General features: G+C 43.7%; 1 protein-coding gene across 1 annotated transcript; it reads right to left on the bottom strand.

Moving 5' to 3' along the window:
* Positions 1–1,167: 1,167 nt before the first annotated feature.
* NARF (nuclear prelamin A recognition factor) lies at positions 1,168–20,913 on the bottom strand. Its single transcript, XM_033139465.1, has 12 exons — positions 20,671–20,913; positions 18,508–18,681; positions 16,341–16,421; positions 14,817–14,960; positions 12,466–12,598; positions 11,212–11,346; positions 7,199–7,317; positions 5,246–5,375; positions 4,776–4,848; positions 4,165–4,302; positions 3,466–3,623; positions 1,168–1,888 (listed from the first exon to the last, which is right to left on the bottom strand). The coding sequence occupies exons 2-12, from the start codon at positions 18,532–18,534 to the stop codon at positions 1,647–1,649; spliced, it is 1,380 nt and encodes a 459-aa protein (XP_032995356.1). The 5' UTR covers positions 18,535–18,681; positions 20,671–20,913; the 3' UTR covers positions 1,168–1,646.
* Between the last annotated feature and the right edge of the window lie 4,971 nt (positions 20,914–25,884).

The following is a 25,884-nucleotide window of genomic DNA, read 5'->3' as shown; positions in this document are numbered from 1 at the left end:
CCATGCACAGATCAGAGCCTTAAGGTCTGATCTTGCTTGTGTGGGTTTTTTTGCACGATGGTCATTAAAGATTTGCATTTCTCAGTAAAAATTACAACAAAGCATACCCGTATTTTTGTGTGTTAATATTGGAAAACTAAACAAAGGAGGAGCTATGGAAGAAGCCAAAGCTATAGCAAAGACTTTTAAGAGATGGGTGGGGGGATGATCAGTGCTGAAATATTTGATAAAATAAAAGAAATAATGGAAGTACATGTTTTGTTTTTGAACAGTGCAACCAAGTGGGATAATATTGCAGGAAGAGAGGAAATTGTTTCCCAGAGCAGGATAAGGATACTGTTTAGAATTACGAGTTTTGTGGCATGATCCCTCAAGTACTGCTGGTGTACAGCCTCCATATATTTCAGTGATCATGCATTGGTCTCCCCCATTTATTCAGGCAAAGGCTGTACATTGGCAGTGCTTGGTAGTTCTGTAGTTCCTTACAGCACAGTTCTATGCACGTCTACTAGGAAGTAAGTCACACTGAGTTCAATGAGAATCCCAAATAAGGGCAGCTTTAGTCACTCATCAAGAAATCTCATGGGTGTAATCTGATTAATTTTGACAGATTATCAGGGTCTGACCTAAGCAGAATCTGCCAATGAAACATCCTTGCCTTAGGTGTCACATAGGACTTTGCTATTAGGCAGGCTTGAGTGCCAAAAAGTATATTAACTTCCTGGACTGGACTTGGCTGCCTTTGTGTCTGAATGACTTAATCTCTAGTTCCACTGGATTAGACTTGCTCACCTCTGCAACTTTGGCCTAGTGATCCTATATGAACCTGCTGCCTTACCTTTTGACCACCTGGATTGATAATTTCCCCCATGACTGCTACCATCTTCAGCCACCCATGTGCCTTGCTCTTTCTAGATGACCAGGATCCCCATTTTATCTCCAAAACAGACTAGAAATATCCACGGAAGCAAGGCAATTAAACGAGAGAACAGGAAGCAGTTTCTACTTTTTCAAAGGAACCACACAAGATGACATTAAAGCTGATAAAAAGGAAATTAATTACTGGTAGGGGGGCAAAGTTTCTTTCTTTGTACCTCCCAATCCGACTGGCATCAAAGTAGTAAATATGAATAGAGGTGATGTGGTAGGAAATGGCATCACTGGTTAGTTTGTTTTGTCATATTTTGGTAGCATATGATGTTTGGTAATGATAAAAAGCCTTAGATGAACTGTAAATCTAACACAACACCTTTCTGAGAGCAGTAAAATCCATGGCACAGGATTCCTGGCATAAAGATTTGTGTACTAAGAGTCAGGATCAAAGCACATTGCAACATGCCCTGATTCTGGTAAATTTATTCTATACCGATGTACCTCTGTTGGGAGCTTAGAGACTCACTGTGCCTCTTAAAAGGTCCTCAGATGCACACACAGACAGTATCAGACTCTGATTAAATAAAGACATTCCAAATATACACAGACTCAAGCAACAATTGAACTCTACACAATTCCAGGGGAGAATAAAGGCAGTTCCAGTTCTTTGTAATGTTCACATATTTAAGCAGTACCTCCGTCTCCAGTTGCATAGAATAGTTGCCGGCACTCTATGTACAACAAACCTACTGCAAGTCTTGTCCTTTGATTGGTCACCATTTGATATCCAAATTGTTGGCAGCTGGCTTTTCCGTGCTGTATTTTGTATGTAATGATTCCTGGACCTTCATGGAGTCCATCCCATCCAGCCATTCCTGGTAGAGCTTCTGCACCTGCCTATTGGTTTCAGGAAGTCGGACAGGAACTGCGGCGTAGACATCTTCCATCTGCCTGAGCAGGGCTTTGTCTGGTTTTCCATCTTCAGTCTGAGCCTGACCCTTTCCATTTAAGCAGCCTAAGAGTGGAAGGCCAAAGCCAGGAGAGAGAATTGGTTTTCTTAGGTTGGGAAACACATCGGCCTGGATCAGACAACAGCTGTCTCTGGTCTGGCATGGTGGGGAGCAAGAGGGTGCCTTTCTTTGGCCATGCATTAGGTGTACCTGTACTTCTGACATCCCTGGATGTCCACATGAGGATGTCATGTTCAAAGGGGGTTTGCACACAAGATCCAATGTGCACAGTCTCAGATTGTGCTGACTAGCCTAAATAAAATTCAGGAATCGACCATATGATCCGAGCCCATATATATTGGACTTTATGCACATAGACTTTTATTTGAATGATGTCACAGACAAGGCAGGTATAGTAGGTGGATGGGGAAGGAAGGCAGGGTCTCACTTCCCATCATGTCTACAGACCAGCAACAGACATTGTTTATTCCAGCCTTTTATACCTTTAGCACACTTTTTGGAGAAACTAGGCTTTACTGGTTTAATAATGACAATGGTGAGGTTCCCCTAAAGCAGTTTCCCTCTTCTCCTCTTTTCCATCTCTTCCCATTTACCGTACTGTATTTACTTGAATCTAATGCACAACTCAGTTTTCAGAACCTTGAAACCAAAAATGTATTTGCTGGCGAATGTAAATGTGCCATCGAATCTAATGTGCACCTTAATTTTCGCAATGTAATTTGGCCAAAAAAGGTGAGCATTAGATTCAAGTTAATACGGTATTTATTATAAATTTATTTATTTATTCAATACATTTCTGTACCACCCTTCACAATAAATAACCCTCAGGACTGTTCACGCACTTAAACTTATTATTATAATGATAAAATCCTACAAAGCACAATGAAAGAAGTCCAGTATTAAAATCATGCCAAGCCAGCTGCAGCAAGTCATCTCCCATTACAAATGGGGAACACCGATCAACCACCTTTCTACATTTTCCAACACCAAAACCCAGTGGAAATTTAGTATTGGAGTATATCAGACCCTGTTCTTTTATTGCTTTGCCATAAATGAGGCCACCACACAATTCTGTGTCCACTGAGTGACACTGCGCACAGCAGCCCAAACGCTGAGTAAAATAGAATTCCAGGTATTTAAAAAAAAATGAACTACAAAACATGTAGCAAAGGAATCATAATATACATGAATAGCAAAATATGGTGCTCAGTTAAGACTGCTCTGTAGCAAACCAGGGCTGCTGAAAAATGAGAGGGGGTGGGGAGTCCAAAGTTTGCCCAAAAATATAGGGGGGAGGAAACCCTAAGGGTGCAAAAAACAAAACAAAACTGCAAAGAGTCCAACCAGGACTGAGCATGCTCAGTGACTATAGAATATTAAGAATTGGAGAGGGGGACATTGAGAAAGGGTTTAGCTGGCCGGCTGGACAGGAACACTCCACACTGCAACACTTTGTTACAGGTCCCAACTGAAGATATAATGCAGTATTTTGACTTTGAGCAGGGTCTTTGAAAAACCTGCAATCCATCCAAAACCAACAAAGGACAGAAGCTAGAACCTTAACCTGTCTATTGTACACCTGCCGGGATGGCGGGGGTAATCTCTTAAGATTTGTTGTTACCTCCAGGACAGGCCAAAACTTCTATGAAGTGGTAGGAGCACTTTCCCTTTTTCAACTTCAGGACCATATTCTGAATGTTTCGAAAGCCATACGCAGCTGCAAAGCGTAGCACCGTCTCGCCATCCTTTTCCAATGTGACCTCCTGGAAGTCTTTGTTTCTGAGAAGACACAACAGAGAAGATGCTCAATGCCACTGTCTGCAGCATTAGTTTGGGGGACAACTGGAAATTCTTGGCTGGGTCTTCCACACAGAGAGGGGGGTCGCCGCAGGTACGCGGATGAAAAGGGTACACTTCACATAGCTAATGGTCAGGAATACTTTTTATCTGGGGGAAAGGCCCCCCTTTTCCAGCCTGTTGCATAGCCATGATTGGACTGCAGTGCCCTTGATAACAGGGTTGCCCACTGATGGCTGACACCATTGATGGCTCAACAGTATATATAAATGTTAAATATTATGTGTGCATATATATCTATATCTATATATCATCAGCATTTAAAATGCCTGGGTTAAATAGGAAGGTCTTCACCTGACGTGATACACCCTTAGTGGTCCACGCACCAGGACAGGCCATCATTTTCTGCCGTGTGCAGAAGTGGTAAAAAACTACCTTTGCTGCAATGCAATGTGAAGAGGCCAAATGTACCAATTTTCTGAATCAGCTTTTCTGATAAACTTAATTCAGGTGTGCAACTTACTTTAACACTTTGTATACGACATCCTTCACTTCAGTATCGAAGAGCTCCTTGGCAGCATATTTAAATATGTGCTCCAGGTAACCATCAGACTTCCTTCCATCGTGACGGATTAACTCGGCCTCCTTTACCCCATCAAACCTCATAAAATAAGGGAGGAAAGCAAGAAGGTGAAGAGCAGGCTCACCTTGAAGTAATGGAGATCCCGCAACAGAGCTTAATGGGTGTATGTATATCTGTGCTCTAGTGGTTACCAGCCAAGAACTAAAACCATATAAGTATATTATTAAACCACAGAGAGGGAATAGAATTGCTGCAGCACTGTAGATGGGGAGCCCAAATGACAGGGGATGGTTGGCAGTGGGAGACAGAGTCACCCAAGTCAACGTGACCAGGGCCACAAAAAAACCTGGAGCTGGCTCTGCGGATACACAGCCTTTTTACAATAACAGGCTGAAGAAAACCGCTTTGCCATGTGTCTTTCTTCCAAGATCACAAAATTATAGCCTGTCAAAAAATGTGATAAGTGGTCATGATTTTATGTATGCATATATATTTAACCTAATGTAAAGATGTTTTCAGCAAAACAAAAGCGTCTCACAAATGCTACTTACAGGGTATCAAAGGCCACCTCAGCTATTTCTCTCAAAGATACTTTGCTCTGCTCCATTATCTGGAAGACTTCACCTGTAGGGGGAAAAGTAAGTTGATGCTTAAACCCACAGAGATGCAGCCAGGAGTGCGGGGGAGAATTAGTTTTCTAGAGGCAGTAAATGTGACACTCCAGACATTCTAGATCTGCTCTGATATATGAGCTAAGGACATAAGAAGAACTCAACTGGTTCTGACCCATCTATTCCAGCATCTCATTTTCTACAAAGACCTACCACATTTTTTCCACAATAGGGGCATTCCTCCCCATATTTCCCCTGGTCCCTCTCAACTCCTTCCCAAAACACCCTGCTCCAGCTGTGGAGGTGGCCCTGTTGCTATGTTTGGTTTTAATTTAATTGCCTGTGTAAAAAAAAGAGGGGGGAAATAGAATAAAATAGCAACAGGAGCATGTTGGATGGAAGATGCCTACCTGATGTCAAAACACAATCAACATCTTGAGAATTGTACAGAGGGGTGTGGAAATCTTCTCTCAAGGCTTCTAGCTTTTTGTCATAGCAAGGTGCCACAATTATGTGGAAAATTTTATCAGGGGACAGATTCTGATGGATGAAGAAAACAAGCATATTGAAAGAAAAGCAAAAAGCATTTGGGGACACACTGGATTAAAAACACCTTTCCAGGATGCTTTTCACACAGTTTGGACATATTAGATTGGAACTTTGTATGCCTTCCCAGAGTACTGTTTCCTCATACAGCTGTTACTCAGCTGCTACAGGAGTACCCCAACTGTCTTTTCTCTCAACCAGCGTTATCTGTTGTGGAGAAATCACATGTTTCCATTAATAAAACAATTTATCAGTGGGAAAATGCAATTCCACCTCCTGGCTAACTTATCTGAGACTCTTGCCATAGCCATGTTTCAACTGGTTAAGGGGGTATTCAAAGTGTTAGTGCTGACCTTTAAAGCCCTAAACAGACTCGGCCCAGTATACCTGTAGGAGCGTCTCCACCCCCATCGTTCTGAGGTCCAGCTCTGAGGGCCTTCTGGTGGTTCCCTCACTGCGAGAAGCCAAGTTACAGGGAACCAGGCAGAGGGCCTTATCGGTGATGGCTCCCACCCTGTGGAAAGCCCTCCCATCAGATATCAAAGAAATAAACAACTATCTGACGTTTAGAAGACATCTGAAGGGAGCCCTGTTTAGGGAAGTTTTTAATGATTTGTGTTTTAATGTATTTTTAATCTTTTGTTGGAAGCCGCCTAGAGTCGATGGGGAAACCCAGCCAGATGGGCGGGGTATAAATAATTATTATTATTATTATTATTATTATTATTATTATTCACAGGCACCTATAGCAGGGCTGTGTGAATGTACAGTAGTATGTCACAAGTTGATTGCTGACTTCTTAGTACAGAATTTGGGCCATCTTGATATTTGGTTTTTTGTATCTGTGCTTTTTTCTTCCAGTACAGGCTACAGAGCCTCAGTGATATAACTGGTGAGGATTATTAACACAGTCTCCTTTTCCTTATTTTGTAGGTTAACCAAAGGTTATTCTATCTTTTTCTTTGAAGTGCAATGTTGTCTTTTTAAAAAAAAAAAAAAAAAAAAGCAGAATCAAGCAAATATCCCATGCATTTCACAGATTAACACTGCAGAGCACAACTTCCTCAAACTGGATTTTTTTTTAAATTAAAAAGCCTGCTTTTGCTAGCGGAAGTGAAACTGACAAAACTCTATATCAAAGCACCTCTAGAAAAGTCAGCTGATCCAGAATGCGGTGAAACAGCTTTTGCCTAAGGTCGCTCATAGGACACTTTTAACCCATTTTTATGTCAGTTCTTTTGCTTTTCCAGTCAGTTTGCAGGCTAAATCCAAGGTGCTGGTTTTGACCTTGAAGTCCACACATGCTCTTGGATGCCTGCGGGAACACATTCTCCTGAGAGCCAGTGTGGTGTAGTGGTTAAGAGCGGCAGACTCGTCATCTGGGGAACCGGGTTCGTGTTTCCGCTCCTCCACATGCAGCTGCTGGGTGACCTTGGGCTAGTCACACTTCTCTGAAGTCTCTCAGCCCCACTCACCTCACAGAGTGTTTGTTGTGGGGGAGGAAGGGAAAGGAGAATGTAAGACGCTTTGAGACTCCTTTGGGTAGTGAAAAGTGGGATATCAAATCAAAACTCTTCTTCTCCTATAAGGTTCTCACCTGCTCAGCAACAGAGGTCTAGTTCAGAGAACATAGTGTGGGTGCCACAACCAGAGGCGCCAGGAGGCCCCCAAGATTGAGGGGGCATGGAGTACGTTGCACAGTTTGGAGGAGGCAAAGCACTCTGGAGGAGCCGGCTGCTGAAGCTGTGACACCCGTCACACAACACATGCAATGCCACACCTATCAGCCCAGAGAATACCAGGGATAGTTAAGTTACCTGCTGCCTGGCAAAATAACCTTTGACAAGCGAGCCCATGATCTGCTGTGGTGACTTTGCAGTACAAATGTGTGGCGTCACTAGACTGGAGAGGACTCTCTCGGCATACTGGATCCAGCCTAGAATGAAGGGAGCAGAACCGAAAGAAGGAAAGGTTGAGAACTGTAGCAGAAACTTCATCAGTCAAAGCAGGATAAATAATGAAGAATGGAGGAATGATAACATGAGCTCCCTTATTGACTAAACATTCAGCCAGTGCTTTAGAACATTCCTCACTTGACTCACTTTATTATGCTGACCTGATAATGAGACTCGTGGAATGTAATCTTTTTTTGCTTTCCATAACTGTTTTATCTCCAACGTCATTCCATAGCCTTGTTCACTTTTAAGAAGGACTTCAAATCTCACTCCCCACCCACCCCATGACAGAACCTCAGTATATAAAAAACATGTACAAATGTCAACATTTGAAGTACAGTGTAAAGTGCATCCGGTTTGCCCAATTTGAACCTTGGGGACAAAAAAAAGAAGTGCAAGGGCAGAAGTGCTTTCCTACATAAGCAAGATGTCCCTGGATCTGACCCTTTGTCTGCTTATATTTCTGAGGACTGTTGTGGGGGGAAATGTGGTATGCATCCTACCCCCAAATCAATTGTGGATGCTTATTGAAGTACAGTGATACATCTTGTTATGAACTTAATTTGTTCTGGAGGTCTGTTCTTAAGCTGAAACCATTCTTATCCTGAGGCACGTTTTTGCTAATGGGGCCTCCGGCACGCGATTTCTATTCACCTCCTGGGGCAAAGTTAACAACCAGGAGCAGCTACCTCTGGGTTAGCGGAGCTCATAACCTGAAGCGTTTGTAACCAGAAGCGTTCGTAACCAAATGTACCACTGTACATTACTGGGGCGAGGTGTGGACTGTACCAGCTGCTATGTTTTGCTCTACTATTGGACAAAGTGAGCCAAAAGCATCAGGCAGCAGATACAGGGGGTGGGGTGGGGTGACAGTCCTCTGCTTCCTCCTCTTAAGCGCCCCAGCTATTGCCCCTGTACCCCACCTGCTTCTGGAGGATGTGTAAACTACATGGTCTTTCCTGGCCCCCAATGGCCTTTTGTCCTCAATGGCCACAGAGTGACAGGAATAGGACTGTGCTGAATTTTATCTGCAAACACTTTGGCGTGAAAAATTTGTTTACAAGAGGAGTGGCAAGTCCCCCAGAAATGTGATCTTTCACCTTTCCCCCCATGCCTGTTTATAGATTTGATCCACTGCTCCTTTGGTACCAATTCTTAGGGCCTCTTCTTCCTTCACTGCAAGATCCCACATAATCAGGGACCACATAGTGAACATTATGCAACAGCGTGACATAGCCAATCAGATCTGCTAACTGCATTGCTCTCCATCTGAATAGTGGGTGGAAAGCCTTTGTCCCTATTGCACAAGAGCCAGGCCAACATTTTCCTATCTTGTCTCTCTGCAGTCTGGTGCTGCCATTGCTGCAGGACACCACGATGGAACAGAGAGTGCAGGTCTGGTTGTCTCATTAATGGTGGCATCTCCTATTCCCAGAACACAGCAAAGTAAGGTCAGGCAGATGATGGGGCTCCAGTGCCCCAGAAGGAATGATAACTGCCCAGGGTCTACTTTAAAAAAACAACAACAACAACAATTTTGTACTTTTAAAAAGTGGCGCTCAAGCACTGAGTGGTTTCAGCTGTGTTTCTATGGTGCAGCCACCTCCCACCCAGCTCCAGAATGGCTTAACTTTGCAAGGCTTAACATGGCAGCTGGAACCTGTTCACTGCTGGATGATTGAAAATTAACATGTTATGAAAGGGAGAATCTATCCACCAATGGAGCCATCCCTCTCACGTGACAGCACTGGCTGGATCTGATGGGAGCTGAAATCCAGAACATAAGGAGGAGACCAGATCGGAGATGGCTGCTGTGAAAGCTACGATTAACAGTCAGCAAGAGCTTATCTGAGCACCACACTCTGCTTTCCTTATCCCTCATCCTAGTCCTTTTTGGCTGCAGCCTGCCATATCTACAGGCAAATGACCTCATTGACCTCTGACATGTCCAGATATATAGCTGTGTGTTAAGACGCACAGAAACCCCTGAGCAAGGGTAAGATGAATTCAGACAATCGTTTTCTGGGTGTTGTCCTTTTAGACCACAGGTCTCCATCAATGTACTATCAGGTCCTGCCATTTGCAGCACGACTCATCTTGGTGCTGTGCCAATGAAGCTGGGTTCTTTCTTTTTTCTTTTTTAAAAAAAACACCTCTGTGTCTTATAATAACGTGTGTTATAATCAAACAAACCTTGGTGGAGTTTAATGAGCAAAGCTAAGCTTTCCTGTTTATAGCGTGAGTCATTTCATAGGTTAGTTGACTTCCAAGTATCTATTTTTCAGGAAGAAAAACAGACAGAGTTCAGTCAATTAACTCCAGCCTCGCAGTCTGCCTTAGTCATTGTTTAGATATGCAAATAGAATTGGAGCATGAGCCAAGGGTGCCCCAGGAGGCTTTTATCTGCTCTCCGCACAAACGCCTAGGCCCTTTCTGCACAGTCACTGATTAAAGGGCTGAACTTGAAAAATCCAGTTGCAGGGAAGCTGGAGTGCAGAGGATTTTCTAGAACCAGAGCCCTCCTGCTTTTGCCCTCAGCCCCACACTGCTGCTCTAGGCACAGTCACACACAGACAAACTGGGAGTGGAAGAGGAGAGGGGAGATTCAACATGGAGGTCGCAATCTAAGACCACAATCCATTCATTCAAAGCACTGTTATAACAGTCATGGCTTTGCCCAAAGATTCCTGCAGTTTCTTAAGGGTGATGAGAAATACAGCTCTGTAGAGGTCTCTGAACAATTATCAGCATCCTCAACAAACTACAGTTCCCAGGATTCTTTGGGGGGAAGCCATGACTGCTGGAATGGCATAGAAGCATTCTGCATGGTGTGGATGTGACCTCAGTTTTCGTGTAACAAGGAAATATTAGCTAACTTTTGTCTTCTGGGTTTCTGGGGTTTTTCCTGTTGTTATTCTGTCTCTCACAGCTACAATAAACCTACCATTAAAATTATGGACTGGTCATTTCTTCGTCAGAGGGCAAATGGGCAAATTTAGCAGGGGATCAAATACTTTTCCCCCTCACTGTATGCTTTTGGGTGGGGTTGGTGTTGAGATATATATTGCACCGTAAGCAAAGTGAAGCAGCAGCACAAGACTTTCCATCAGTCACGAGTTTGGGGCTGCACTTCACCCGGCTGCAGAAGCGAAACTAGCCCCATGCTTCGTAATGGAAAGGCAGGGGATTTTCCTGGCCACAGTGTAATCCAGGGACCCAGAACACAGAAGGCAGTAGATTCAAAAAAACAGAAACGAAGCTTCAAGACCTCAGTGTCTTCAGCCTGCCTAAATGAGCCAAACAACATCCATCTGAACTGTGACCCCTTGAAAAGAGCTCAGCCCTACCCTCTAGCCCCATGTTGATGACTGGAGGTGGGCACAAGTTAACACGGAGATTTGGCCAGTGGGCTCTGCCATAGTGGAGACCCCAGGAGCATTCTGGCTGGCAGAATGCTACCAATGGCTGGCTGAGCAACTGGCTGGAGGACAGGTTGGAGTATCAGACTAGGATCTGGGAGAGCAGGGTTCAAATCCCCACTCAGCCATGAAACTCACTGGGTGACCTTGGGCCAGCCACTTACATTCAGCCTAACCTACCTCGCAAGTTTGTTGTGAAGATGAAATGGGAACGTGAACTAGGCTGGGACTCAAATGTCAATAATAGTAATAGTGGTGGTGTTTTTCAGGCCGGCAGCGGCAAGCAAAAAGGCCTCAAATGAGTTATTCTGGAGGTGGAGCAGCTGCATAGTGAAAAAGAAGGAAGAACTCTCACCCTGTCCAACAAACAAGCCCATCTTCTGCTCTGGCCAGTTCAACCTGACGGATTCACTGCTCTGTAACACTTAACAATGTGCCTAAGACAGCCTTTCTCACCTGGGCAAGCTGAAGCAAACATGGGTATGGCATGCTCTTCTTGGTTCTGATGGCGGTACCGTTGCACAAACTCCTTCTGGCTCTCCAGAATACTAAAATCAGCAGCTACTGTAGTGTCAAAGACATAATGCACTCCTAGAGGAAAACGGGTAAGAAAGGCCAACAATAAAACATCACCAGATTAATTTTCAAAACACATTACTATTTTAAAAAACATTTAATTTTGAAATAGGTATGTTGTTTCCTTGCATAAATTCTATACGTTCTCCAGCCTTTTTATCATATTTAAAAATAAAGAGTTATAGCTCTTTCCCATAATTTGTGGTCTGAGAACCTTTTCAACCAGAGATGCAAGGCACTGAACCTGGGACCTTCTGCACACAGAGCTCTACTACTGAGATCTGGTCCTTAAGTACTGAAGGGACACGGGAATCATGCACAAGAACACAAAGGTGCATGAGAGGCAGAAGCTCATTCCTGACCTCTGGAATCCCTGTCCTTCTGGTGTTTGAAGCACCAGTGCTGGAGAACTATAACACAGCAGCGGAGGACTGTGCATCTCACACAAATGCATATAATGCCCCCTTGCAGGTGTCTCCTTTGACTGAGGGAGGTTTGATGAGGTGAAGGGGTTGGGTGGAGGCAGCAGATACCATCCCGATCTTTCTCCCTCTAGGAGAAGGGCCATAGCTTAGTGGTAGATGATTTGCTTTGTACACAGAAGGTCCCAGGTTCAATCTTTGGCATCGCCAGGCATGGGTGGCAATGTCTCCTGTCTGGAACCCTTTAGAACTGCAGCCAAATACCGAACTAGATGGGCCAATGGTCTGTCCCAATGTAAGGCGGCTTCCTGTGTTCTTGAATGTACATCCCTGCACTAGTTGATGATCTGCACAGGAATCTTGTGAGGATTCTAAATTCCACACTAGAGATAGCTTCCTTCCACATCCCTCACTCAGTTGCAGCATAGCAGACTTTTACATTCCCTGTTTATAAGCAATACCCACAAAAAACTTGCTATGTTCTGTTCTCACCCTTTCCTCACTCTCCTAAGTGCCCTGTTATGTCACAATGTGTTAATGACTGAGGTCACACACCCATCCATGAATCCCTTGCTCAATTTTTTCACAATCCTATATTTTACCAAGCTGACATATGCTGTAAAAGTTTGCCAGGGAAGCAAAATGCAAAAATGAATGAGAAAAGCTGCATTCGGCTTTTGTTTTTGTTTTTTTCTCACCATAACAAACCTACCAAGACTTTTGAGGAAACCACAAAGCCTCTGGGCTGCTTCGGTAACAGTGAGACTGAATTTTGCAGCAAAATAAGGCAAGGACTGAGGACATATAGACACTGCCAACACTTTGTGTTTTGAGGTATCACATTTCTGGAAAACAATGCACAACAAAACATACAGGTGCATTACAGCAACAGTTCAGGATATACAGTAGTTTATGCATCAGATGACTTCCTTGCATTGTATTAGTTGCTCTCTGACACAGGTTAATCCAGCTTTTCAATAAAGCTTTCAAGGAAGTGGGCAATTTTCCATCTCACGTCTCCCTCTCCCGCCCCCACCCTGCTTTGTGGGAAATAGAGTACTGTGCTGAAGAAGCACTGCTTTCGCCCACCTCCAATATTAACAAAAGGGGAGAAAAGAGGAAGAACACCTTAACTGGCAATTACTAAAATATAGCAAATTGTTTCTTCACACAGGGAAACAAATGTTACAGTAGCAATCTCTTGAGGTTTGCAGTCTGCTCAAAATATATAGGGCATTTAATTCTTCATTATTATTATCATTTTTTAAATGATAGCACTTTTGGGTACATTTAATTGAAAGGCGCAGTCAATACTGCACCTGTATGACACCTGCGCCTGCAAAAATTTGTTGGTTGTGTTTGCAGAGTTCATATATTTTCAAGTATACACATTTGTTATTTTTAGGTATACACTTAAGAGTGTCTGAAGTGTACACCTACAAAGCCTAAGGTATGAGGGAATCCCTGCCACAGACTTTTATTTAAGGAGAAGAAACAACAGGAGATTGTGGAGAGAAAAGGAGAAGAAGAAGATCAGGCAGAGAAGATGGAGAAGGAGAATAGGCCTGGTGACTAGGAGCGGCCGCCGAGACCACATAACACCGGTCTTGAAAAACCTACATTGGCTCCCAGTACATTTCCGAGCACATTTCAAAGTGTTGGTGCTGACCTTTAAAGCCCTAAACGGCCTCGGTCCAGTATACCTGAAGGAGCGTCTCCACCCCCATCATTCTGCCTGGACACTGAGGTCCAGTGCTGAGGGCCTTCTGGCGGTTCCCTCACTGCAAGAAGCCAAGTTACAGGGAACCATGCAGAGGGCCTTCTCGGTAGTGGCACCCGCCCTGTGGAACACCCTCCCACCAGATGTCAAAGAGATAGACAACTACCTGACTTTTAGAAGACATCAGAAGGCAGCCCTGTTTAGGGAAGCTTTTAATGTTTAATAGATTATTGTATTTTAACATTCTTTTGGAAGCCGGCCAGAGTGGCTGGGGAAACCCAGCCAGATGGGCGGGGTATAAATAATTTGTTGTTGTTGTTGTTGTTGTTGTTGTTGTTGTTATATTAAAAAATGATAACCAAGGGAGAGCTGTCTGGATGTCAGAAAAGAACAAGTACCAAAGTCAAAGAGCAATCAAAACAAAAATGCAAGGAATGGAGGTGGTGGTGGTGGTGTATATCGGGCAATATCTAATACACTTGTTCCGTAATCGATTAGCGCAAATATTTCTACTTTCCCCTCCTTTCCCTGCATGCACTCTCACCAAATCTGCTCCAAAGGGTTAAGGGAACATCTAGAACAGATGTAGGGGATGTAGCGGGGGGGGGGCAGGGAAGGAGAGGGAGGACAAGTTCCACTATGCAGCCCAAAGTCCTTGCACTAACAGAAGAAGGGCACAGAATACTGCCCACTCTGTTTCAGAAGAAAATTGCCAGAAGAATGAAGAGGATAATAAGGTGCAGAGAAAGAAGGAGGATAGAGGTAAGGCAGAGCCAGGACATTTTTTTCCCAAAGAGACCAATAATCCCAATAATGTCCCAATAACCCACATGAGAAACAGAGAATTCACAAGAACTGTAGTAGTAGTCAGATAAAAAGGTGGGTGTTGGGATGGTTAAAAAATGGATGCCAATGAGACTGAGCAACAAGCTGTATCTGTGGTAGGAAAAAGGAGAGAAGAATGAAAAATGCCACCCAGACCGGGGAAAGGAAGGGATTATACTATTTCTAAGGCTTAAAAAGGAAGTCGTGATCTAGTTGGGAACAACACTTTTTTTTTTTTTAGGACTAAAACAGGAGAAGACAGGCAGGAGATGTTTCGTAAATAAGTAAAAGGAGAGGCTGTTAAGTAGAGAAGACATGAGAAGAGCTTTCAAGTTGGGAATAAAGAACCCAGAGGATTAAAATGTCTGGAAATAAAGGAACAAGGCAGAAGACGTGGAGCAAGAGATCTTGGGAATCGGAAGGGGGGAATCATGGGAACAAGCAGTTGTTTCAATCTTCCGTGTTAAGACAGCATGTTCTCTTTATGCGCATGTACCTGCAAGCACCATTCCTTTTACCTTATTGAGGTTCAGTACGTGGAAGAGCTCTTTCTGATTCTGCTGGAACACTCGGACTGCTTCATCGGATGTTATGCAGTTGTCGCAAGCTAAGCAATCGCTAAGGAATATTTTAGCGTTAGCCAACTTATGGAATTCACTTTTCTGAAAAGGAAAAACAGCAGGAAGTCAAAGACGGAGCTAGCTTAATTATTCTCAAAATGGTAAGGAAGGCTTTGCCAACATATGTAGGAGCTTAGAGGGTGCCGCTTGAATTGTGGTAGAAAAAACGTAGAGGAAACCACAATGAAATCCATAAGCACCCCCTCTTCTTGACAATCCCGTCCTCACCATCAGTCATGGCTTCCGCATAAGTTTTCTGGAAATTGTTGGTATGAGGCTGTGAGAAAAAGGAAGAAGGCAGAGCCCCCTCTGCCCTGCCCTGTAATTCAAGTATTTGTGTTTCTTCCCTCTCTTTAACCTTCACAACAACCCTGTGAGGTAGGTTAGGCCTAGACACAGTGATCAGTCCAAAATAAGCTTTGTGGCTAAGTGGGGATTTGAATCTCCACATCACACTGGTGGCACTCAAGCATATTACCCACAAGTAAAATAATACTATTTTCAAGAGATACAAGGCAGCCATACTTAGGATTTTTATATAGCTCTCGTATTTGTCAGTAATACCATTATATGCCCAAGTGCAGATTTCTCTACACCTGTGAAGCCCTTACAGCTAAGTGCCAGATACTGAGCCTGACTACTTTGGGAGACGGGGACGGGGGCAAGTTGCTCAGCAAAATACACTCCTAGCCCCTAGACAAATGCCTGGGGGTCGGCTGGCCCTCAAGAATACAGAAGTGAGGCACCTCTGGCATTAAGGATAGTTTGTAACCCTGTGTTGATAAGAATGGCAGCTCCTCCTTTATGTCACAGATTGTTTTGTACATAGAGAAATGTTTCAATGATTTTTTTTAAAGGCAAGTACTGTTGTCAATGAAGCTCTCCAAATTAATTTAGTGCAAAGAGCTGAGGAAATGACATCTTAGATGGTTTAGGTAAGCCTTTGCCAACCTGGTGCCATCCAGATATTTTGGACTACAACTCCCATCAATCCGAGCTAGCATCGGTGTTATTCAGCGAACTCAAAATGTGGAACCTTAATTGTAAATCCTGTAAACATTTTGCAATGTGCATTTGCCTTAATGATCATCTCATCGTTGGGATGTTAACAGTTGCAACATTTCAGCTGTATAAAGCACACTCTAATAAACATGCAATCTAACAAAACAAAAAAACCCCACAATGTTTACCAGAAACCAGCAGTGTGCAAGGAAAGAGGGGGGGGGACACCTACAATGGCTCCAAGACAACAAAACTCATCATGGCTAAGTTTAAGAGGATTGGGAACAACATGATATTGGATGTAATCCTATCCTCACACATCTGAGAGTGAGGCCCTTTGAACCCAAGGATGCTCACTTCTGAATAGACATGTGCACATATATTAATTATATTGTTAGAAATTAAACCAAATAGTGTTACCTCTTCATTTTCATCATTTGAGTTGAGAACATCAGCTGGTGTATTTTGCCGGTCTTCATTCCTCTGTTTATTACTACATTCCTGAAACAAATCATAGACTTCAGTTGGGAATGAACAAACCAAATCACTGATCAAAGCAGCTGCCCAGAACAAGATGGGATGGGACATTTCTACGCCTACCCTCATTTTGTGGGAGCTACATTTTCCCAGAACAGCAGAACCTCGGTTTTCGAGCATTTCAGAAGCCGAACGTTTTTGGTTTTTGAACGCCAAAGACCCGGAAGTTGCTTCCGGTTTCAAATGCGCCTCGGAGGTCAAATGGCTTCCATGGCGTGTTTTTTCAATTTTCACCATTGAAATTGACATTCTCCCTTTGCGCCTGATTATTAATTCTGATTATTGTTGTGATTATTTAGGGGGCTTTACATTAAACGACAGAGCCTAGGGCTTGCTGATCAGAAGGTCGGTGGTTCGAATCCCCGCGACGGGGTGAGCTCCCGTTGCTCGGTCCCAGCTCCTGCCCACCTAGCAGTTCGAAAGCACGTCAAAGTGCAAGTAGATAAATAGGTACCACTCCAGTGGGAAGGTAAACAGTGTTTCCGTGTGCTGCTCTGGTTCGCCAGAAGCAGCTTAGTCATGCTGGCCACATGACTCACAAGTTGTACGCCAGCTCCCTCGGCCAGTAACGCGAGATGAGCGCCGCAACCCCAGAGTCGGCCACGACTGGACCTAATGGTCAGGGGTCCCTTTACCTTTACATAAGTAAAAAAAGCCTGTGCGCTTAATCTCAACAGAGAGGGTGTCAAATGGGGGGGGGGAGAAAAGACAGAGGAAAATTGACCAATCTAGTTAGAAGTCTAGGTGCAAGTCAAAGTGGAAATGAGTGAAAACAGAGAAGCAGAGAACTCAGACATCCATGGTTGACAGTCCTGAATAATAATAATAGTAGCAAATTCTGTGTTGAAAGAGAAAAGACTCTTGACGTACTTTAAGCCTGCAAAATTATTATTATGACAATCTTCTCCAGTCCACAATAAATGCAAATCTTTAATGTGCCTTTTTGTTTGTTTTGCTGCAACAAACCAGTATAGTTACCCCCTCTGCAAAGTATAAGTTACTATTCCTGGGTGATAAAAACACTCTAAACACTTAATAAGGCATAGCTTTCCAAAAGGGGGCATTTGTCCTCCTTAGGTGGCTTGACAAGCTGGGGAAGGTGGTGCAAAGTAGGATGCCCTATCGAGCTTCTGCATGCACAGTACATATTTTCAAAGTTAAGCCATACATACACAGAGGTACTGTTTGTGAGCAAGTTTGGTTCTCGAGAGGCCCTGGGGCAAAATGCAAAGCCACAAAACGCAAAGCCAGCACATAAGTGTATATCTAGGAATCTGAGCACTCAGCCCTGTCAAAGCTAACTGATAATAAAGTAACTAAGAAGTTGATTTGGAAAGAATCAGCAAAATGGCCACAAAAGAGGTAACGAAATAGCCTAAAATACTGTTCAAAACTTGTTATAATACAGCACGGCTGGCTGCTAAGATAGTGTAGGACTGACACTGGAAGTGCCTTTTCTCCTGCAGATAAAAAGGTGGTTGCTTAAAATTCTGAAATGCACAAACTAACTGGTGTATTTCACTGAAATTGTGAGGCAAGCAACTTGATTGAAAAATGGACTCCATTTCTTACTGGAACATTTCAACTGTAATGATATATACCTGTTTCTGTATTTTCGATAGTACTGATACTTTAAAAATATACTGTAACTTTCCCAACTCCCTTTGTATGTAGAAGGGCTTCCTTATTTTAGAAGGAAATCTTAATCTATTTGAGTGTTGGGACAGGTGACGTGATAGTACTCCTCATCGCAGCCTAGTAATGAGGTTCTGCTTTTTAGATAAAGCAAAAGGTGAGGAATCCAAAACAAAACCCTTACATCCAAGTAGTCTGTGTAACTTGCTGGACTCCTTTGAATGCACACTTGGAAATATGTCTAACTGGGTTCTGTGGGGCTTTCCCTAAGTTAAAGGTACACAGGATTTCAACTGCGAAGCCCTGAGTAAACACTAGGCATGTTTACTCAGGAATAAGTCACACAAAGTTCAATGGCACCTACTTCTCTGCACATGTGCAACCTTAGAATAATATAAGGAAATGACCGACTCACCTTTTTGGTGCAGTTTTCACACTTCATTTGTAGGTCTCTTTGTGTCGATTTTCTTTGGTGTGTGTTTTATACGTTGCTAAGCCGAGCCTCACGCCAAATGTGGCTGGACTGCTTTCTTATATTTGCATCCAAGAGATGTAGAAGAGGAAGCAGATGCCTCTGCTTTTCACCTGCCTGGAACAGGAAAAAGCATGAGAAGAAGAGAGGTGGTGGTTACCTTTTTAATTTACATTGCCTTCCAGCCCTCTTATAAGCAATCCTTCTTTTTGAACAAGGCTTCCTGGAACCAATGAGAAACCGAGAAAGAGGGACGGCTTGACTGCTCAGCGGACAGCCCTACCTCTTTCGCTTTTGAAAGGGGGAAGTTTTTGATCCTTCAGTACTGCAGAACTGACTAAAGGGCACTAAGTGCCTGCAGTCAACTTATCTGACATGGAAAGGCGATCACAACGCAATATGTTTCGTGTTCTATCAGTGATTAGCTCCAGCGTGGCATGTTTTTATTGTACGATATAGACAATGGCAACAACGTGCTTCTCTTGCCATGAAACTAAGACAAATATTTAATCTGATAGCCATAATATGTCTCTCTGGAGCTGAGAAAGAGAGAGAGAAAGTAGATGGTTTTCAGACATTGTGGCAGGAGCACTGCATGGATGAGACATGGGGTGACACAGGTGAGTCAGGAAGTTGCACAAGTGTGTGTGTGTGTGTGCGCGCACCACCTCAGATGTATACAACTTTGCCTTGCTCAGTGACTATAAGGAACTTGGCAAATCCTCTCCCATATGGATAGCACAGCTTCCTTTTGAAATGTAGTATGTGAAAAACGCAAATCAAGAAGCACATCTCTGGGAGTTCTCAGTTTGGCATGTTTTTACAACAACTGCTTTCTCTCCCAAGGCCTCAGAGCACCAGGCTAGCAGTTGCTGTTCACTTCTGCCTTTAAAAGCGTTCTCTATTATGTGCATTTCGAGCTGATGCTACCAATGGCTACAATTCCCAGGTACCCTTTCTGCCACAGAAAATGTCTGATGCCCTTAATTTCAGAAGCTCACATCCCCCCCCCCCCGCCTTACAAAGGGGGAAGATCTAGTACAGTTCAGCAGTCTCCATCATCTCGGAATGTTGGTTGGTGGTAAGAGTCATTTATGACAACTTATTGCTTGCCGGCATTTATTTAGCACGTGGAAGGTAACTAAGTGAAGAACGACCCCTCAACACACACACACACACACACAGACACACACACACACACTGGAGTATAAACGTTCCCCTAGGGCTGCTGGTACCTGCCTGTTTGCTACAACCAATATCATCTGCCTGTTCCCTGGCCAAGTCTCTTTTACCTCTGGCCAGCAATAGCCAAGGTTAAGAGATGCCTGGACCAACTGAGCGGTAGATGCAATGGATACCTCTGGGAGAAACCCATCCGTAATGCAAACATAATTTGGTGCACAAGCTCATCATACATTCGGAAATATGGAGCAGAACGACCTGCCCTGGTTTCCTTAATAACGAGGGCTATTTATGTCACATGTCCTCATGGGAACCAGCGGGGTTTACCCACATGCATGCAAAAGACACGTCAGTCTGCACGACAAAGCAACACTGCCTTCAGCGGCCCAACCCTAAACACGTTTACCTGCAAGTAAAGAGCCGTTAAACCATGCTTTGGATCCCAGCTTAACTGGCCTCTGCCTCCCATGATCAAACCAGAAGTAGCTCTCTTTGCGTTCTGTGGGGTCTCCTTTTCGGTTTAAGCATTTAATAGCTGCCTCAAAAGAATAGCCAAGCCTGGTTAACAGTTTATCTCGGGGATTACATAACGAGACTGGCTGCGTGTGTGGCAGTTTGTGGGAGTCCCGGGTTCTGATCCTCCTTAATGGAGACTGGCACAATTCCAGAGCAATCTACTTCTTATCATTACTATCATTATCGTCATCATGGCAAATTCCGCATAAAAAACAGCAATTATAACATCTTAAGCAGCCAGCAGACAAGACACTGCTCCTCGCGGCTGCAGATGCAGAAGAACCGAGGGAAAACCCTTAAAACACGAGCAAGCGCCACGCTCCGCTGCAACAGCAGGACGACCACCATGCAAAGGAATTGGGGGGGGGGAGAGAGAGAGAGAGAGAGAGAGAAGCAGAGGCACCGTACCTTGTTGCAAAACTCACTTAAGTCACAAATGGCATCCCTAGGAGAAAGGGAACCTCGCCAGGGCAAAAGGCTGGTGCATGAGGCTAGGACAAGAGAGGAAGCGGGGAAGCGCCCCAGGACACAAGCGCGGGGTCCCGAACGGTTCCTAAGTAAGGTGCGGAGAGCTCTTCTTTTTTCCTCCTGTTTTTGGGATAGTCCTGTTTGTCCTCCCTCCCCCGCCGTTTGCAAGCGTTCATTGTAGACTTGAGAGCTGTCACGTAGTCCCAAGCATTTGGGTGGAAACGCGAGGGGGCAGCGCCCCCGTGCGGCAGAAAGGTGCATTTCAGTATGTCCTCACGCACCGTGCTATGGTGTTTTTTTTTTTCCTCCCTAGCGGGCAACGCCAGGAGGGTGGTCCATCCGAGGATTACGGTATGATGCCAACAACCATAACTGGGTCTCACGCCCGACTTTGATCTCTCCCCCCCCCGCCGCCGCCCTTTAAATTCCGTTCTGGCATTCTGCTGCCGACTTCTCCTGTGCTTTTTTTATTTTAACAATCTAATCTATTTTAGACTGCCAGCCGCCAAGGATGCTTCAGGTGCAAAATATTCCTGTCTGCTGAGCTACAGGAATTTGCCCAGATGGCTTTACCATCTCTCATATCCTTGTGATGCTCCTCTTTTTTCTGCTAGCTGTTGCCAACCAATAGCAAATTCCCAGGGGTACCAACTTGAATAAAATATTGGGGGAGGGGGCAGACATGCCCCACCCTGCATAATCGATCACAAGACGCACCATTTGAATGACAATGCCCATCAACTTTGGGGGGCCCTATTTTACTGGGGAGGGAAAAGGAGCCTTGCCCCCCTAGGAGTCGGTTCCTATGGCAATGCCAGAGGCTTGAAAGATTGAGTTTCTCAGTTTCTTCTGGAGACAATCCAGGATATGACACACACACCCCACGCCAAACGTCCTTAGCTTTTAGCCTAACGTTTGAGCTTCAATGCTGTTGTGCTCTTCAGAAAGGCTCCTTTCCCTAAAGGTATTATTTCTTATTGGCACTTATCTGATGCAGGTCTAGGTGTACAATTGTGGAAGAAATTACTTGTAAATATGCATGTCCCCCACCATGCATACATTTTAGATGTTTTTGTCACAAGAACACACAAAAGTCCTGCTGGATCAGGCCAAAGGCCCACATAGTCCAGTATCCTGTCCTCACAGTGGCTGACCATAGATGCCTATGGGAAGACCACATGACGGATCTGAGCATAATAGCACTCTCCTCACAAGTGTGTTTCCAGCAACTGATATTCTGATGCTTCCTCTGACAGCGGTGATAGAACATAGCCATCTTGGCTAGTAACCATTGAAAGCCTCATCCTCTGCAATAGGCTTATCCTGTCTCCTAAGAAGTTGCCAGGGCAGCCTCCAAAGAATCATAATACAGTTGAAACATGCAAACAACATACTTAGAAGTGGTAAAACAGCAGCCTAGACCAAGTTCTGCTGATCCTCATCTTTACATGTGTAGTTGAAATTCAGTTACAGTAATACAAAGCAGGAATGGCAATCAGGAAGATTGATGCCATTAGAAGAATCCACCTATCCATCATTTAATTGTCATCTTGCCCTTGCTTAATGCTGTTTCCCCAACACAGAACTGGGCAGACGAACTTCTGTGTTCTTTGGAATTGGGTTCATGAGTACTGTATTTGATAAAATAAAGTAAAACAAAATAAATAAAATAAGACTGATAGGAAAGCAGATTGAAAATTTTGACATTGGATTTTGTTCGCCAGTAATGATACAACGTTTGCAAACTGGAGGTATTTTGTTTCATTTTTACAAACAAGCAGTAGATAAATTTTGTTAAATTAATACTGTAAATAAAATGTAAGCGTGCACATTTGTTCTTCGTAGCATTGAGTCAAAACATCGTTTTCAGTAAACCTGTTGAGAACTACTGTTTTGAGATTTCATGTTTTAAATTCTTAAAGTGATCAGTAGGTGTTAATGGGCATTTGCCATCCCACATATACACAGAGATGTTTTGCATTTCTTTATTTGACTTCCAGGACTTCATTTCCCTTGGTTATATGACCAGTGACCCTGAGATAACCTTTTCATCTAGAGCAGGCATGTCCAACAGGTAGATCGCGATCTACTGGTAGATCACAGAGTGTTCCTGGTAGATCTCTGGCCCCTCAGCAATCTCCTTACAAAAAAGCAAAAAACACAACAACAACAACAACAACAACAACAGCCACCCAACTTTGGCTTCCTAAAAAAAGCTCCACAACTTTGGGCAGGTCACTGCTGCCAGTCTTTTTACGACAATGAGTAGATCACTGCCAGTTTTTTTAATACTGTGAGTAGATCGCAGACTATTGGGAGCTGGACGTCCCTGGTATATAAATTCAATAAATAAATTCAGTAAATAAATAAATAAATAAATATGAAACGCCCTCTCTTAAGCAAGGAGTTGGATTTGTGAATTATTTCAGTTTCTCTCCATGTCGTCCTTCTTTTCCAACCTCACCACACCCAATTTTGTAATTGATATGCATGCCAATATGAGCTGTATAATCCATTGTACATTCGTACCTCTTGTTACGAATGCTTCAGGTTGCGTACCGCATGGGTTACGAATGCGCCGCACCCGAAAATAATGGAATGTGTTACTTCCGGGTTCGGTGGTTCACGCATGTGCATCAAATGACGTCACGAGCATGCGCAGAAGCACTGAATCACGTCACGCACATGCACAGGAGTGACGCTTCAGGTTGCGCACGTCACAGGTTGCGAACGGGGCTCCGGAACGGATCCCGTTCATAACCAGAGGTACCAGTGTATTAAGAATCACTATCTGGCAGCATAATTAGATATTTTGATAAAAGCTTGCCAAATTAGCCTCAAATACTTATTAGCTTGGCTGGAGAGTTAGATCCAGTAAAATTATCTATTGTTCTCCCATTACTTCAGCAACTGGGGGAGGGAATGTTGTCAGGTGATTGCAGTAGTCTTTCTTATTATGCTTTCTGATAAGGAATATCATTCAGATGACCCCTTTTCTACGCAAGCTCCATAGATGGCACTTGACATTGCATGAATGGAACTTAAGTTTTTTCTATGCAGGATTTCTTCTTCTTTTTTGAAAATCTTATTAATTGGAAAGTGGATTAGCACCATACATACATGTCAAACATATTTCTGCCTATATCTAGAAACTTGACTATAATTATCATGAAGATCAGGATGGGGGAGATCAGCTAATTTTCATCTTAGAAGTTTGGACTTGATGCATTTTAAAAATGTTACCTATGGCAGTAAAAAGGTAAATGTAAAGGACCCCTGGACAGTTAAGTCCAGTCAATGGCAACTATGGGGTATGGCGCTCATCTTGCTTTTCAGGCTGAGGGAGCCAGTGTTTGTCCACAGACAGCTTTCCAGTTCGTGTGGCCAGCATGACTCAACTGCTTCTGGTGCAACGGGACAGTGTGATGGAAGCCAGAGCGCATGGAAATGCCGTTTTCCTTCCCGCTGCAGCGGTACCTATATATCTACTTGCGCTGGTGTGCTCTCAAACTTCTGATCGGCAAGCCCAAGAGGCTGAGTGGTTTAGACTACAGCACCACCTGCGTCCCTATAATCTATGGCAGTGAAACAGGAAGCAGTGCCTAACCCAGCTAAGGGGGATCAAAGCCCCCTCATTTCCACAAAATGCCCTCCAGAACAGCACAGATCTATGGCAGCCCTGGGCATTACAATGCATGTGGCAGTGGATTTTCCAACAAATCTTTTCTTCCACCCTGACCCATACATTATTGTTTGAGTTTTTCTGCTAAACATCTGTTACAAGCCAGTCTGAGACTGGCATAACCTTTGACTTAAGAAATGACTTAAGAGATGGCCGTGAATCCTTGATCCCTTCCAGACATCCTTTTCATAGTGAATTCGTGCTCATGCTTGTACTGGGGCATCTACGAATGATCTGATTTCAATAGTTTGTCCCTACAAAAGCTTTGGGGTGGGTGTACTGCTTCAATTCCAGTCAGTGCTTGTTCCATAACAGCCCAGTGAAAGTTGTTTCCTATATATAGTTTTTTACACCAATAATGTTTGGGTGGGTGAGGGTTTTCTTGTTTTGTTTTCCTTTTTTAAACATCTTTATTGAAAGTTCAAAAAAGTACATAATTATACGTGCACTAAACATGGTGAAACGTAAATGAAAGAGAAAATGAAAAAGAGAGACATAATCTGTGTAGAAGGGAAAATAAAGGGGGCAGGAGAAAAAACCCCAAAACTGTATACTTTACAAGGTTGTTATTGTAATTCACCAGATCTTAACCTATTACAGTAATTGTAACAATGGATTCCAAATATCAATTAATTTGTCCATTTATATGCAAGTTGTTCATATGTCGCAAGTTTGTATAAGACAGTCTTCAATCCAATCGTAGAAGGGAGACGCATTTTTATTTTTCCAGTTCATCAGTATCAGTCTTTTTGCTGTGGTAAGGGCATGGAAACTCCATGAGACGGCCCCCTGCCTGGTTCCCTGTAGCTTTACTTCACGCAGTGAGGGAACCGCCAGAAAGCCCTTGGAGCTGGACCTCAGTGTCCGGGCTGAACGATGGGGGTGGAGACACTCCTTCAGGATATGCTTAGGGTGTTTAGTAGTTGCACTGAGTGGGAGGAGAAAGATGCAGGAGGTACCTTGAAGGTGGTTAGTATACAAGGGAGGTTGCACAAGAGGAAGAGAGAAGCATGGGCAGCATGGGGGTGAATAATATCCTTGTATCATCAAGCTTACAATGGAAAGCTATTATTTTTTAAATATATGTATATTTAAAAATGTATATATGTATGCTGTACCTCCAGGTACAGCATGGTATAGCATGCTGTACTTTATTACATGGGTAAGAAGCTACTAACATGAGTTTGGCCAAACTACGAGAGGCAGTGAAGGATAGGCGTGCCTGGCGTGCTCTGGTCCATGGGGTCATGAAGAGTCGGACACGACTGAACGACTGAACAACAACAACAAAGAATTTAATCAGAGGCTCAAGTGAGTTGAAAGTAAGGAGTCCTAGAAGGTAGAATATCTCTTGAGGTATCCTAAAAATGTTATATAGGGATTGAGGAATTTTCTGCAAGAACATAACCGTCCAAGGAGTGCAGAGGAGCTGGGCAAGGGAGAGTAGCTAAAACATCCTGGATTTCCAAGTG

Source organism: Lacerta agilis, chromosome 2, assembly GCF_009819535.1.
Source record: "Lacerta agilis isolate rLacAgi1 chromosome 2, rLacAgi1.pri, whole genome shotgun sequence".
In the NCBI taxonomy this organism is placed as follows: domain Eukaryota; kingdom Metazoa; phylum Chordata; class Lepidosauria; order Squamata; family Lacertidae; genus Lacerta; species Lacerta agilis.
Note: the sequence above shows the minus strand (reverse complement) of the source record. Positions and strands in the feature narration are given on the sequence as shown.

Coding starts and splice junctions, on each gene's coding strand:
- NARF (XM_033139465.1), bottom strand. CDS start 18,534: ATGAAGTGTGAAAACTGCACCAAAAAG. Junction 16,422..18,507: donor GTGAAAACTGCACCAAAAAG/GTGAGTCGGTCA, acceptor GATTTGTTTCAG/GAATGTAGTAATAAACAGAG. Junction 4,303..4,775: donor GAGGTGGCCTTTGATACCCT/GTAAGTAGCATT, acceptor TTATTTTATGAG/GTTTGATGGGGTAAAGGAGG.